Here is a 12,995-nt window from a genome sequence, read left to right as displayed (position 1 = left end):
TTAAATCAATTCTCCTACCCAAGGCCATTTGTCAACTGTACAAACAGGACTGTCAATTATACAGCAGGGCTTCAACTGAATAGGTTTTACTAGAAACAGGGTTTTTTATAGAAAGAAAGGCAGGTGTCAGGCATACACAGCAGGCATACAAAGGACAAACCACTAGGAGAAAAAAAATAATCACTTGAAGGAGAAGTAGGAAAATCCCAGTTTGAACTAATCCTTGTTTTTGCTGTAATACTATACGTTACCACACTTTGACAGGAGGTAGGATGAAGTCAGTGAATACTGACAAGTGAAAGAAAAGCAACAGAAAGAAATAAAGTTGAAGTACCTGAGCTGGTACAGGATGTCCCAGTTCGTCATAGACACTCACTGTCAAGTGGCCAACAGAAACTGTGACAAAGGTAGTGATGTTCCATGCCAGCGGATTATAGATGACAATGTACTGGTCAACGCCTGTGGCACCTTTGTGCATGCAAACAGACAAAACTATCAGTCATTAAAACTTTGTATTTTCAAAATGTGTTATTAAAAAGTATTTGAGAGATCTGTCTAGGTACAACCATCTTACAAAATTCTAACATAAAACCCTGCAGTAAAACTTCATGATTGAAAAAAGGAAAACATTTTATAGTACTTCATAAAAACCTCTCTGCTTTATTCTTCTATTCTTTACCCAACAAAAAGAGACCATGTATTCAGAAAAATGACACCTGAGTTGAATGTAAATGCATCTAGTGAAAATAAGCAGCTTACCACAACTCATTGTCATGCAGTATTAACTTTATCAGAGATATACAGAAGATCAAATGGGAAGCCTAATCTTAAAACAACCTGTAAAAAGTCACATCAGTCTGTTGTTCAGCCCACGGCACTGCTTACATTTGACAGCTAAAAAGTTTCTAGAGTAAAAGAGAATGTACAGTCTTTACCACAGACTCCTTAAAAATTGTTTTACATGTTTTACACAAGCTGGCAGTACATTACGGCAAGAACATTTCTTAACTGTGACTGTTCTTCTTACCACGTAATCTTCCACTGCACAGTAAGGTTAGTTTAGTAATTACTTTGTTCAGCATGTCTTCCCTCTGTTTAACAGTCGAGATCTGAATCTGGGAGCCAGGTCTAATACATGCACTGGGGTAAGGTTCTGCCCAAAATCAGTTTAAAAGTCCTGTTTTCAGATGCTTGAGACCTCACAAATTCATCCGAGTTTGCCTCAGGTCTAGCAGATCTCATAAAGCAAACAGGATTTTCCAGCTGTGGTTCACAGAACTTAAGTGGTACATAGTATGTCGATTATTTTGGAGGAAAACACGATAGCTTTCATAAACTAGCCTTAAAATTGGAGAAGCTGTGTAAAAAGTACCTGGTATTCCTGAGTCTTGAACGTAGACAGAAGAATAGACCTCACTGTTCTTCTTTGCATTGTTCATGTCAAAGATCATGGAAGCCATTAGCTTCTTGACATTGAACATTCCATACATCAAGTGGTCCACGTACATGTCCTTCACCTTGGGAGACTCTGTGCCTGTTATACCATCATGGTGCTGGACCTTACATTTAAGGACAGTTTGAAAGGTTACAATGCAACAGGATGACAACTTCAGGTTTTCATTTGTATTAACATGGTCCACTAACCTTCAGTCAGTGAACTTGAAATAATAAGATATTACAGCTATAATCACAGATTAAACATTTTACCTATTCCAAATTTCTATAAACAGAACAAAATGGTCAAAGACCAGATGCACACAGACTTCCCTCTCTAGATACTCCTATTTTAATATTTAGAAACTACTAAAGTTACATACTTGGAGGAAAAAAAAATACAACTTACTAAAAATAAGAATGCAGCAAAAATACAAACCAGGTATTTTCATTTCCTTCTTAAGATCTGGTTAATAACTTAGCTGAAAAAATATTTACTATCAGCAAAAGCACTGAGGCCTGTAAATGGCTGATGGTATGAGGCTGATCACTCAGCTGCTGAACTTTGTAGAAGCAAATCTGTCCTTCACCTTCTAACTTGCAGGAGTAGAGATTATCAATAGTTTTCAGTTAGTTGTGGGGGTTTTATTATTATTTTTTAAAAAACATTTTGTAAATAATAAAATTAAGAAAAAGAATTTTTATGTAAAGTTTGAAACCACATACTCTTCCACTGGCTGAAGAAAACATTTGCCAGTAACTATGTCTTGAATGCATGGCTAAGGGGCTGAAGTCATGTTCCAAGACTGTTTTTTGAAAAATTGCTTTATTTTTACTTATGACTTGCTAAAGGGGAAAGTTTTTTCTAAAAACATAAAAGCAACCTCAAGACATTCCAGCTGAAATTCTTAAGGAAAGCTTTGCTTATGGGCAATTAGCATTCTCATTCAAATAAAAAAATAAATCAATCTTTACCTCTGAAACTGCCCATCTAAGGCTCTGAAGTTGCTTTAAGGCTTCACATTTGCAAATAGAACCTGCTGGGTGCTGTTGGACATACTGTGTGAAAAAGGACTCTCCAGCAAAAAGCAGTGAACTTGCTCTCCTTGCAATTCCTTTTAATGTGCTCCGAGAAGTATAAAACCCAGTCCATGCTTGAAATGGCTCTGTTAGAGTTGAACAGATCCAACACATCATAATACCATTTCAGTTATCACTTATTTATTAGACTAGCATGGTACAGCTTCTTACACGAAACCTGCTGTAGGTTTACACATCAAATGGAATAGTCATAAACACTATAAAGAAACACAGGCATAAAAGTGCACTTTGGAGAACTACAATCTGTACTATAGGCCTAGTAACATGAGTGTTGATTCAAAGCCGTCACCAATTAAGTTAACTTGTGTTTGCAGACATTTCTTTGTGGATCTGCACAAAACAACTTCAGAAGTTTCACTGAAGCATATCTTATTACTCATGAATGAGTGGATTATAATCCTTGGTTACTGCTTGATACAAGCTCTTTACATTTCCCTCTTTTAGTCAAACGCATTTATCTTAAATTTCATTTCCTCAAAACGGAGTAGAAACAGTGATGTTATAACGCCACTCCAAACCACTGCAGCACCTCAAACTACATCAAAAGATGCCCTCAAGTGGTGAGTGGAAAGTATTTCAACAGTTAATTTGTGCTAGTATGTTCCAGGACCCCACAGAGTAAACTAGGAAAACAAGTATTTGATTTTAAAACCTCCAAATCTCTACTTCTTAGTGTGGGCAGGGTTTGGTTGGCTGGTTTTGGGGGAAGTTGCAGAAAGTGCTTTCTGAAGTGCATACATGCAACCATAACAATCTGCTATCAAGGATCAAAGGCAACGACTGGAAAACGGGATCTTTTGCTCAAAAACTCCAGGAAAAATTCTTTTTGGCCTGAAAATGCTAGAAGTTTGAACAGAACGAACTTCATTTCAGTTTTTCAAGGTTACAAGCAGAAGAGTCCCACATGCACACTAGTACAGAACAACGAATGTAGAGCAGAAAATGGAAATACTTATCTGGGACTTAAGCCTTGAGTTTCCAAGGCATATGCCAGAAATGACACTAAGCCCAATAAGTGACTCATAATAAGATGGCATAGAAAGAATGAGAGAAGATTAATCATCAAGAGGCAAAACAGTATGTGGGAGGAAGCGCACTCAAATCTATACTGCAATTGCTAGGCACAGTAAGCCGTTCGGGGAAGAAACTGCATCCATGTGTGGGCACCCACCTGGAACACTGAAGGTGCTGCCATTATGCAAGCTAATAGCAATTGACTACTGCCTGTAAATTATGCCAGAAAGATACAGGTAAGAGCCCAGATGTAAGAAGATATTAGCAGTTAGAACTGGCAATATATTTATCTGCAAATTGTTAGATATGACATGATCCCTAAAGGGAAGTAAGTGAGCCAGAGATCAGCCTATGCAATGATTCACAGGAAGCAATGGTTATTTTTATTCACTGGAAAGTTAACAGACATGTTACAGAATAGTCTGAGATACACAACCCAAGTGCCAAAAAATGTGATGAAGCAGCTACAATTATATAGACAGCTACATTAATGATACCAATGATATTTTAATGAAAATACAGGCAATGAAGCAAATTAATGAGTTTAGAAACTGAGAACTTAGCTGTGTCTTCTCTCTGCATGCTTAAATATGAGGCCTAAAAGGGTAAATATACTTGGGAAAATGACTGAAAGGATGTTGGGTATGGTATGTCTTTTTTCCTATCTTCCCAGTACTTCTCAGCTCTGCTTGAAGAGCTAAGGTAGTACAGCACATAAGCAAGCAAGCGACAAGCAACTGCAATGAACGTGTAGCACATACTATGATACTTCAGAAATATAGGTAGTATTTTTACTTTTTGAGACTTCAGTTATAAATAACTTTTTTTTTTTCCTCTCCCCCCCCGAACTTAAAACTGTTGGTTTTTTTTTTTTACGAAAAAGACAAGACTTTCTCCTACAGGAGACTTTAGGGATTCATCTACATTAGTGTTTTGCTTGGATCAGGCGAAGTGAATTTACAAGCAATCCCTACCTACTCTGCTTTGCTTTACAGAAAAGACTATTTTTGGAGCTCACAGATTGGATTCCTGATGGTATATAACCAGTATTAATGGGCATTTAGTCCAGATTATATCCAATTTTCCTGGAATTACATAGAGTGTGGACATCAAATACTCTGCAGCAACTGCTTCACTTTGACCACTCCTATTCCACTCTACTAACAAAGAAGTTCCCTAAGAGCTTTCAGATTGCTTTGGTCCCTTGGTTACCTGCCTTGTTTCTCCTTTAGACGCATTCATAGATTACGCCATGTCACGTTTTCCTTCTGTCGTGGCTTAATCATGTGGTTTATAGTATTAGCAACAATAAAAAGAAATAAAGAGAGAGAAATAAACCCCAAGAAATCCTAGTGATGCACAATACAATTGCTCACCACCTGCTGACCAAATACCCAGCCTGACCGAGCAGCGACCAGTCCCTTCTGGGTAACTCCCCCCAGTTTCTATACTGGGCATGAAGTGCTGTGGTATGGAATACCCCTTTGGCCAGTTTGGGTCAGGTGTCCTGTCTCTGCTCCTTGTGCCCCTCCTCACTGGCAGAGCATGAGAGACAGAAAAGTCCTTAATCAGGGTAAGAGCCACTTAGCAGTAACTAGAAGATCCATGTGTTATCAACACTATTCTCATACCAAAGCCAAAACACAGCACTGCACCAACTACTAAGAACAAAATAAGCTCTATCCCAGCAAAAATCAGGACTCCATGTCTGCTCTAATCTATGCATAATCCAGTTCATTTGAACAGTAATATTAGGACATGGTTTTATTTGGCCCTGCATCCATCTGTTTCTAGGTATCTTTCCGTTAACCAGTTTCCTTTCCATTCCCTGGATTCTAGAGCACTCTGCTCTTACTACAACTCATTTTTGGGAAAAGAAAAGGCATAACATGCACATCTAATACTGCAGATTATCTAAGAGACTACAGGGTATTTGTGCATGCTAAAACATGTGGAAGACAGGGAAAAGAATGAATTTCACATTAAATGTCCAAACATAAACAGTCAAAATATATATTTGAAGTGGAGTGGGTCCTAGGATCTCTGCTTTAGAGAGTTCTGTCATGACATTGGAGGGGTCCTGTCTGACTACTTCTGTTGTGCTGGTACACCTCTGTGAAGCACCTTTGCTATCACTGCTGTTTGCTAAACACTTTGCCATGTGTTGCACACTTGGCAGGCTTTTTTTCCTTCATTCATCCACTGAAATATCGTACTGAATTTCAGCCTGCTGACCTAGGCCTACAGGTTTATCTCATTGCTCAGTTTTCGCTGTAACAGAACCTGATTAGTGCACTATCTATTAATTTTTTTCAGGTCATTAAAAAAATCTGGATGACATCACAGGCTCATGCATATATCTTGTGGTTAGCTTTCCTTTGCATTCTACTGTTGGTCACAGACAGCAAAACGAAAACCTCAAGTTAGATTTCCTGCCAAGTTTGCCTATTTCAATATGCTTTCTTTCAGGGTATCTTCACCCATTGCTTCCAATGGTCCCAAAGAAATACTCCAGCTACTGCCCTACCATCTTTCTTAGACCATTAAGTTGGAATCAACTTTTCTATTTGATGACACCTTGTAGTGTAAATAAATGTTATAAAAGAGGGTATTCTTTCACTGCATTTCTCGTGTTCTCTATTTCCCTTTATTAAGATCTTAGATTTGCACATTTGAGGTAGACCTTATGCAGTTGTGAACTTAATTACCTGTTGAATATGGAAGAAAGTCTTGAGAGTCCCGAATTTCCCATGTAAGATTCCTGCTATACACTGCTTGGAAGTAATCACCAACGGTGGCATACTGGACAGTCACTCCAAACTCACCAGAATGCTTGTTAATATAATCCAACAACAGGTCCATGTTGGAGTACTGAACAGATGCATTAAAGAACTGTTTGTCACAGCCCTGAAATTCCAAAAACAGAACAGCCAAATGACTTTGGGTCATGTAATTTAGAAGGATCTTTTTTGACACCAACCTATGTTAAAACAGTATTTCTTTTGATCTTGACTGACCATATAAAAGTTATTTGTCACAAAAATGTCAAGACACGTAAGGTTACTTGCACAGATCAGCTGATAACCAACCATCATTACAGAGAGGGAGAAGTGTGCTGACATACCATATGATGCAAGAGCATGAAATTTCATGGTAGGAATTGGAAAAATGCGTGCATGCATGCCTGGAAAGATAACCTTTGTTTCTTCTCAGACTGCATTTCTCCCACTTAGCAAAAAATGAGGAAGTTCTTATTTTCTGCTCTTAAGAATGCTTACAGCTTTAGGACGTGCTGAGGACATGATGTGAAACAAAACAATCTGGACAGAGATGCTTGTAGTATATATGTCACACAATGTGTTGCTGATCCCCCATCACAACAGGCTATAGTACTTATGATGCTTATCCAAATAGTTGAGAGGTGATACACTATGTATTAAAGCCCCTTTCTCTTTAAGTATGCTTGCACAACTTTTGCTTCTGCCTCAACACAGATTATTTGCACATACAAATGTTTAAATAGGCATAGCTAACCACAGCTTTGTTCAACTACAGTAGCCAAACAGGAAAATGAAAGAGCTACTCAGCCACGGCACCACATGTATTCTTCAGTTATCAGTATTACAGTAATGGCATTGATCTGAACCACAGTAACATGCTAGGAAACCTTTTGCACATAAAAAGGCCAACACTGACACCAGCTTAAAGTGTCCTCACCTTCATGTCTCTGTGCTTGAGAAAGAAAACATTGTACAAGAAGTCAACACTTGCTGTGGAGGCCATATATAAAACCTTGATCTCATTTTCAAACAAAGACGGTCTCAACAATTTGTATTCAAAACTCCAGCAGATGTTTTTAAGAAACACTCAAGGAGATTCTATTTGCTTTGCAATCCCATCTTCCACTTCAACCTTTACCTTGATGATGAGCTGAGTGAGCTGAACCTGATGAGTTCAACTAAACTAGAACACTCTCCCTTCTCTTTCCCAGATGAGAGGGCTACCCCCACCGCTTGCCCATTTACTAGATGTTTCAAGTAAGGTCACTGACATGTCCTTTATGAATCCTAGTGCACATGCCTGTCCATCAGACCTAACAGGATAAGTCACTGATCAGAAAAGTGGAAGTTCCACTTCCAAACCAGAAATTTTGAGATACTCAAGATCATCTGTATGCCTACAGCACAAACTGGAGAACAACTTCAAACTGGAATGAGCTACTAAAACGTATCAGACCAAATACTGAAAAGTGTGGCAGTCAGTGCAAACCATACTTCCTAATGCTGACTCCAATTAAATTTGTGGGGAGGAAGTAGTATGTTTACCAGTCAAAACTACTTCACATTTACAGAGCACTACTTTCAACTCATGATCCAAGAAGACTTCCTCATAAAAAGTGGACACTTTGCACTACAGAATGGGACATGCTGGGCTGGTAGACTCTGCTCGCACTGACACAAAACAGTAGCTGAGGAGTAGTGTAGCTCTGTAGAGGAAGGGTATCCAGGAGAACCTGCTGTAGTCAATCATCACATCCACTCACTATATGGATTTTGTACAGGAATGCTACGAATTGCAGTTAGTTCAACCACACAGGCCAAAAAACATCTCAGGGACGAGCTGCAGCCCTTAAGACAATACATCTGCTGCTGCAGCCTCTAGAAAGGCAGGTCTGAACTTTTACAGTCCCACAGCCCAATACCTCCTCCTGCACAATGAGGCGCTTCAAATCATGGATGAATACTTATTTGTACATACAACTCATCAAGAAAGTGCTAGTAGCCTAGATGTGAGGTCTGAGCTTAAATGGGAAGGTATTTCTCGATTTTAATTGAAGGGGAAAAAAAAAACCCAAACCAATAAATCCAAGTACTCCAAAGTATTTGTAATCATGAAAAAAATAGCTAAGCTTAGTTACAGAGACATGGAATAATAGTGTGTCTATTTCTCTCTACTTCTTTACACAGAATAATAGAAACATAGAATGGTTTGGGTTGGAAAGGACCTTAAGATCATCTAAGTTCCAACCCCAGTGCCATGGGCAAGGACACCTCATACTCGACCATGTCGCCCAAGGCTCTGTCCAACCTGGCCTTGAACACTGCCAGGGATGGAGCATTTACCACTTCTTTGGGCAACCTGTTTCAGTGCCTCACCACCGTTACAGTAAAGAACTTCTTCCTTATAGCATTATGAATAAGTAACAAACTTGTATTACTTTGTTTAAAGCTCGTTATCACAACCACACAAATCAGTAAGTCAGAGACTGAAATTTTCTTACATTACTGCAAAGCTGCAGGTTTGGATCTAGACGTTTGGAATTTATTTGTACTATTCAAAACTCCCTCCCCATTCCAGCATAACTTTCACTATAGCACTACTGCAGAGTATTATATCCTACTTCTCCCCTCACCCTCTTAGAACAAAACCAAAAATCAACGTAAGAACTGTCACAAACACAAGGGAAAAACAAATCAGTGACTCAAAGCTGCCTCAGTCAGAAAACATTTGTTCTCTTTGCAACAACAGATATTGTGGTGAAATAGCCACAAATGCCATCCTTCAATATTGTAACTATGAGACCTAAAGCATCCATGAAAATTAAAAACCAGACTGTACATTCAATTTAGGAAAAGTAATTCTTTCCTAAGGACTTAAAAATAGTGAAAGTCTATCAGTGCTATAGGTACATATAGGATCTAATTAACACAGCATATTGCTTGAAGGACCAAGCTGGGCTATGCTTGAGTTTCTAACTAAAATACAAAGACCGTACAAGCAAAAGACTGCTCATCAGTGAGAAAAGACCTTGTCTACCTAATGGATAATACATTTTCTTGCAATGCTATCATTTTTGTTAACATAAGAGTTATGTTATGCTAGGCAGCTATGTAAAGAGGTCATTTAAATACACAAAACAAAGAGAGTCAAAAAGGGAGCAATATTGCAAAATATAGTTTTTCAAGAGGTAATCTTCACAATTTTGTCATATTTCTTTCTATATTAAGAAGGGTGGAAGATTTGGTAGACAACTGGTAGACTGTAGAAGGAAGTTGTTTTTAAAAATCATTAACTAGTCAGACATCTGGACCCTACTTACTAGAAAAACTCTTTCTCATCCCGTGGTTTGTACCTGCATTTCTGCAGTACATACTGCAGCAAAGCACCATGTTCCTGCTCTCCATACTGTAGGTGCACTTGCTACTTCCAAAGCAAATGCTGATCACGCACTTACCCATGGCCACAAAACATCGCTCGTTCGGAACCAGGCTGCTCTCTCCTTCATGTTTGCCACCATGGTTTGTGCATACAGATGGATGTTAGCATCTGTAACAGGGAGACTCATGTTTGGATAAACACCATCTTTTGGTGGATCTGGGAAAGTTGCAATTCCATTCCAATAAAATCCTGACCTAAGTAGAAGGAGAAAGCAACAGACTATGAACAGGACTTACTCGACTGGGAAAAACACATGAAAAGGTGCTGGTATAGACACAGAGGGAATAAGAAGCAAAAGAAAATCAGTTTATAGTCATTGCTAATATTTAGGTTTTAGTGTTTATTTGGGTGCAGGGGTAGGGGAAAGGTTGGCTAGTTTTCTTTTTGCACTGTGTAACTTTCCAAGTCCCTGCTGCTTGCTGGCACAGAACAAAGAACTTGTAGGACAAAACAGCAAGCTTTGTAACAATGAGGATGTTCCCCCAAGTAGACTTCATTTACAGAGTATTTTACTGGGTAAGCCAGTAAGCAAAATAAAGATTTCAAAAGTTCTGAATTTTTTTCGCAAAGTAAATGGAAAATTTTAGTCGCTTTAGTTCGTACACAATTGATATACACAATCTTAGCTCAATATAATGATGAAAATCTCCCACAGAAAATCAATTGGTAATAGCCAAGTCAATACTGAGCTTCCTGGAGTTTTAAATCTTGACTTTCCAGACAGGGAAACAAAAGCCTAGTCCTGTTTTGGACATTTCCTGTTTACAGCTATTGATTTGTTTCACATTTTTATTCTGATTTGTTTTATAAGGACTGACATATATAAGTATGTATTTGAAAGTTGTACCTGTGTTCCAAGACTCTAGGTGCTAGAAAACATTATTTTTAAAGTCTGTCAATATTTTTAAGTATTTTTAGTGCCTGTCAGTAGTAAGCGTCACTTTTGAGCATTCCATTGTTAGGAACTGAGCAAACTTCATGTATTATGGTGGGTAGCTAGGCATACTTGGTAATCCTGACTCAGACCTACAGAGTCTAGGAATATCCTTGGCCTACCGCAGGTCAGGAGAAAGCAGTGGAATACAGTTGAAACAGTCAAAGAAAATACTTAAAGTCCACCAATATAAACTCCCAGAAGTGATCAGTATTTCTGCCTATTTAGGAAATCTTCAGACCTGTTTGAAAAAGGTAGTTGAGATGGGGTACAGTAGCTGTACTGATCCATAACATGAGTGAAGATCTCCTGTCTTTCAGATAAGGAAGGAGAGCCCTGCCATACAAACTGAAGTTTCTGGAAAACAAAAAAGTTAAGAAACCATTAGCCTTGATGACAAGGACAGACTACCATCATTAACAACTTAAGATTTCAGATTGCCCATCTTCACTTCCACCGCTTGTAATACTCTAGATGTTCTTACTTGAGACCAGCCAATAGTACCCTAAGCAATGTCACATACTAGATACGGGAGGCTATAGTGTTGCCTCTTTCTATTCATATTGATGGAGGAGGCAGCACACTGCCAGCATACTGCTAAAATCCAGATGTAAGCTTAGTTTACCACAGGCAGTACAACCCACTTGTTTCAGTGGGACTTGAAAGCCTAAAACCTAAGAAAAGATCCGAATGTGATCTGAACTGCACTGTAGTCAATGGGAATCAATGTTTAATCAACTGAAACAGAATTTGTGCACTTTTGGAAGCCTCCAGACTGTCAGGTGCCAGAAGAAAAAAAAAAAAACAAAACAACAAAAAAACCCAAAACATAAAGCCCAAACAATGGGAAAAGATTGTAGAAAGCTCACAAAAGATGTCATCAGAAAGGAAGTATCTCAATTCACTTCAAACATACGGTGGTAGGTCCTGGCTTCACCATATTCTACAGTTCTCTTGTCTTCTTCAGAGACACCTGAGTTTCACCCAAGATTCATAAAAATTGCCTAACGTCCAGCTCATACTAGCGAAAAGCCCCTTATTTTCACATAATTTAGTGTGTAACTGATGATAGATAAGGGTCCAACATTGTGGTAGGAAAAGAAAAACATTTCCTGTGTATGGGAGGCAGTGTGAGAGAAGGCAGAACAAGAAACAAAAACTGAATTCGGCAAAAACATGATTAGCTGCCACTCCAACTGACCTAGTATTATCAATTTTACAGGCACAAATAAATGCTCCAAGCATGACAACCACTGTAAAGTAACAGCCTTGCCCAGCTGGCCACATTTTACGTCTTCTTCAGCCTAGACTGTATTTTATCTGTAACCAGAGATCATGAAGACTGTACCTGACCATATTATACAGATTCAGTGTATTTCACCATTAACATATGCAATCAGCATGTCACTTTCAGAGAAGAAATACCCACTTTTCCTTGCACAGAGCAGAGAGATGCTTATCTTAATTTCATGTAAATAGAGGCTGGCAATGTGTTGCATTCCTATGGGTATTCTTACCTTGTTTTTCTGCATGTCAGCCTTCAGATCATAGTCAATCCGAGAAATAAGATGAGCATTAAAACCAGCGAGAGCAAAAAGAGTTGGTGTTGTAGCTGAAGCTCCAAAAGGATCAATGTGCCAAGAAAACTGAGGCCTGATCCCAAAAGTTTCGTACAAAAATCCATGGCCTTCTGCAAAGCAAGATTTGTTTATGTTAGGAACACTTTCCTAAGTTCATTTTATAAATTTACTAGGCATACACTATTACAGATAAGCACTTGAAGGATAGCTCTTTGTTGCTGATTTCCAAAGCATTTAAAGTTTCAGGAATTTACTGATTCACAGCAGAAAATTTCATGCTGACAATGTTTATTTTTCCCTGCAAGTATAACTTATTAACATCATAAAAGATGAATAACAAAAAGGAACTACGATTAGAGACAGGCCTGGGAAAAAGTACTTAGATGCAGATTAGGTTAAGGCTAATAGCCAGGTTGGAGGCTGCATGAAAACAACGTGCTGGAGTTTAGTTTACGTTTGCCTACATCATACCACCTGTTCTCAGAAAATTTCAGTTTCATATCAACAACAAAGGGACAAGGAAGCCATCCGGTAAACAAAACTAATATGAATACAATCTTCAGTTGTAAAAAGAAGGAAAAAGCCAAAGGTTAATAGCAATCTTAATACAAGATGTTATTTCCAACCAACATCATTAATTTTGTACTCTGCCCAGAGCATAGCTCTGAAATGGGCAGGGTTTATATCATAGAATCATAGAATAGTTAGAGTTG

General features: G+C 38.5%; 1 protein-coding gene across 1 annotated transcript; it reads right to left on the bottom strand.

Annotated features, from left to right (window-relative positions):
* Positions 1-334: 334 nt before the first annotated feature.
* On the bottom strand, positions 335-12,392 carry LOC104412114 (epididymis-specific alpha-mannosidase-like; the record flags this gene model as incomplete). Its single annotated transcript, XM_010022728.1, has 7 exons — positions 335-468; positions 1,373-1,559; positions 2,410-2,600; positions 6,258-6,456; positions 9,785-9,962; positions 10,944-11,059; positions 12,220-12,392. Coding segments are annotated over 7 exons (1,178 nt in total), but the record flags the coding sequence as incomplete, so codon positions are not given.
* Positions 12,393-12,995: the final 603 nt, after the last annotated feature.

Source organism: Nestor notabilis, unplaced genomic scaffold, assembly GCF_000696875.1.
Source record: "Nestor notabilis isolate BGI_N333 unplaced genomic scaffold, ASM69687v1 scaffold12469, whole genome shotgun sequence".
NCBI lineage: Eukaryota > Metazoa > Chordata > Aves > Psittaciformes > Psittacidae > Nestor > Nestor notabilis.
This window is presented reverse-complemented; position numbering and strand designations above follow the sequence as displayed.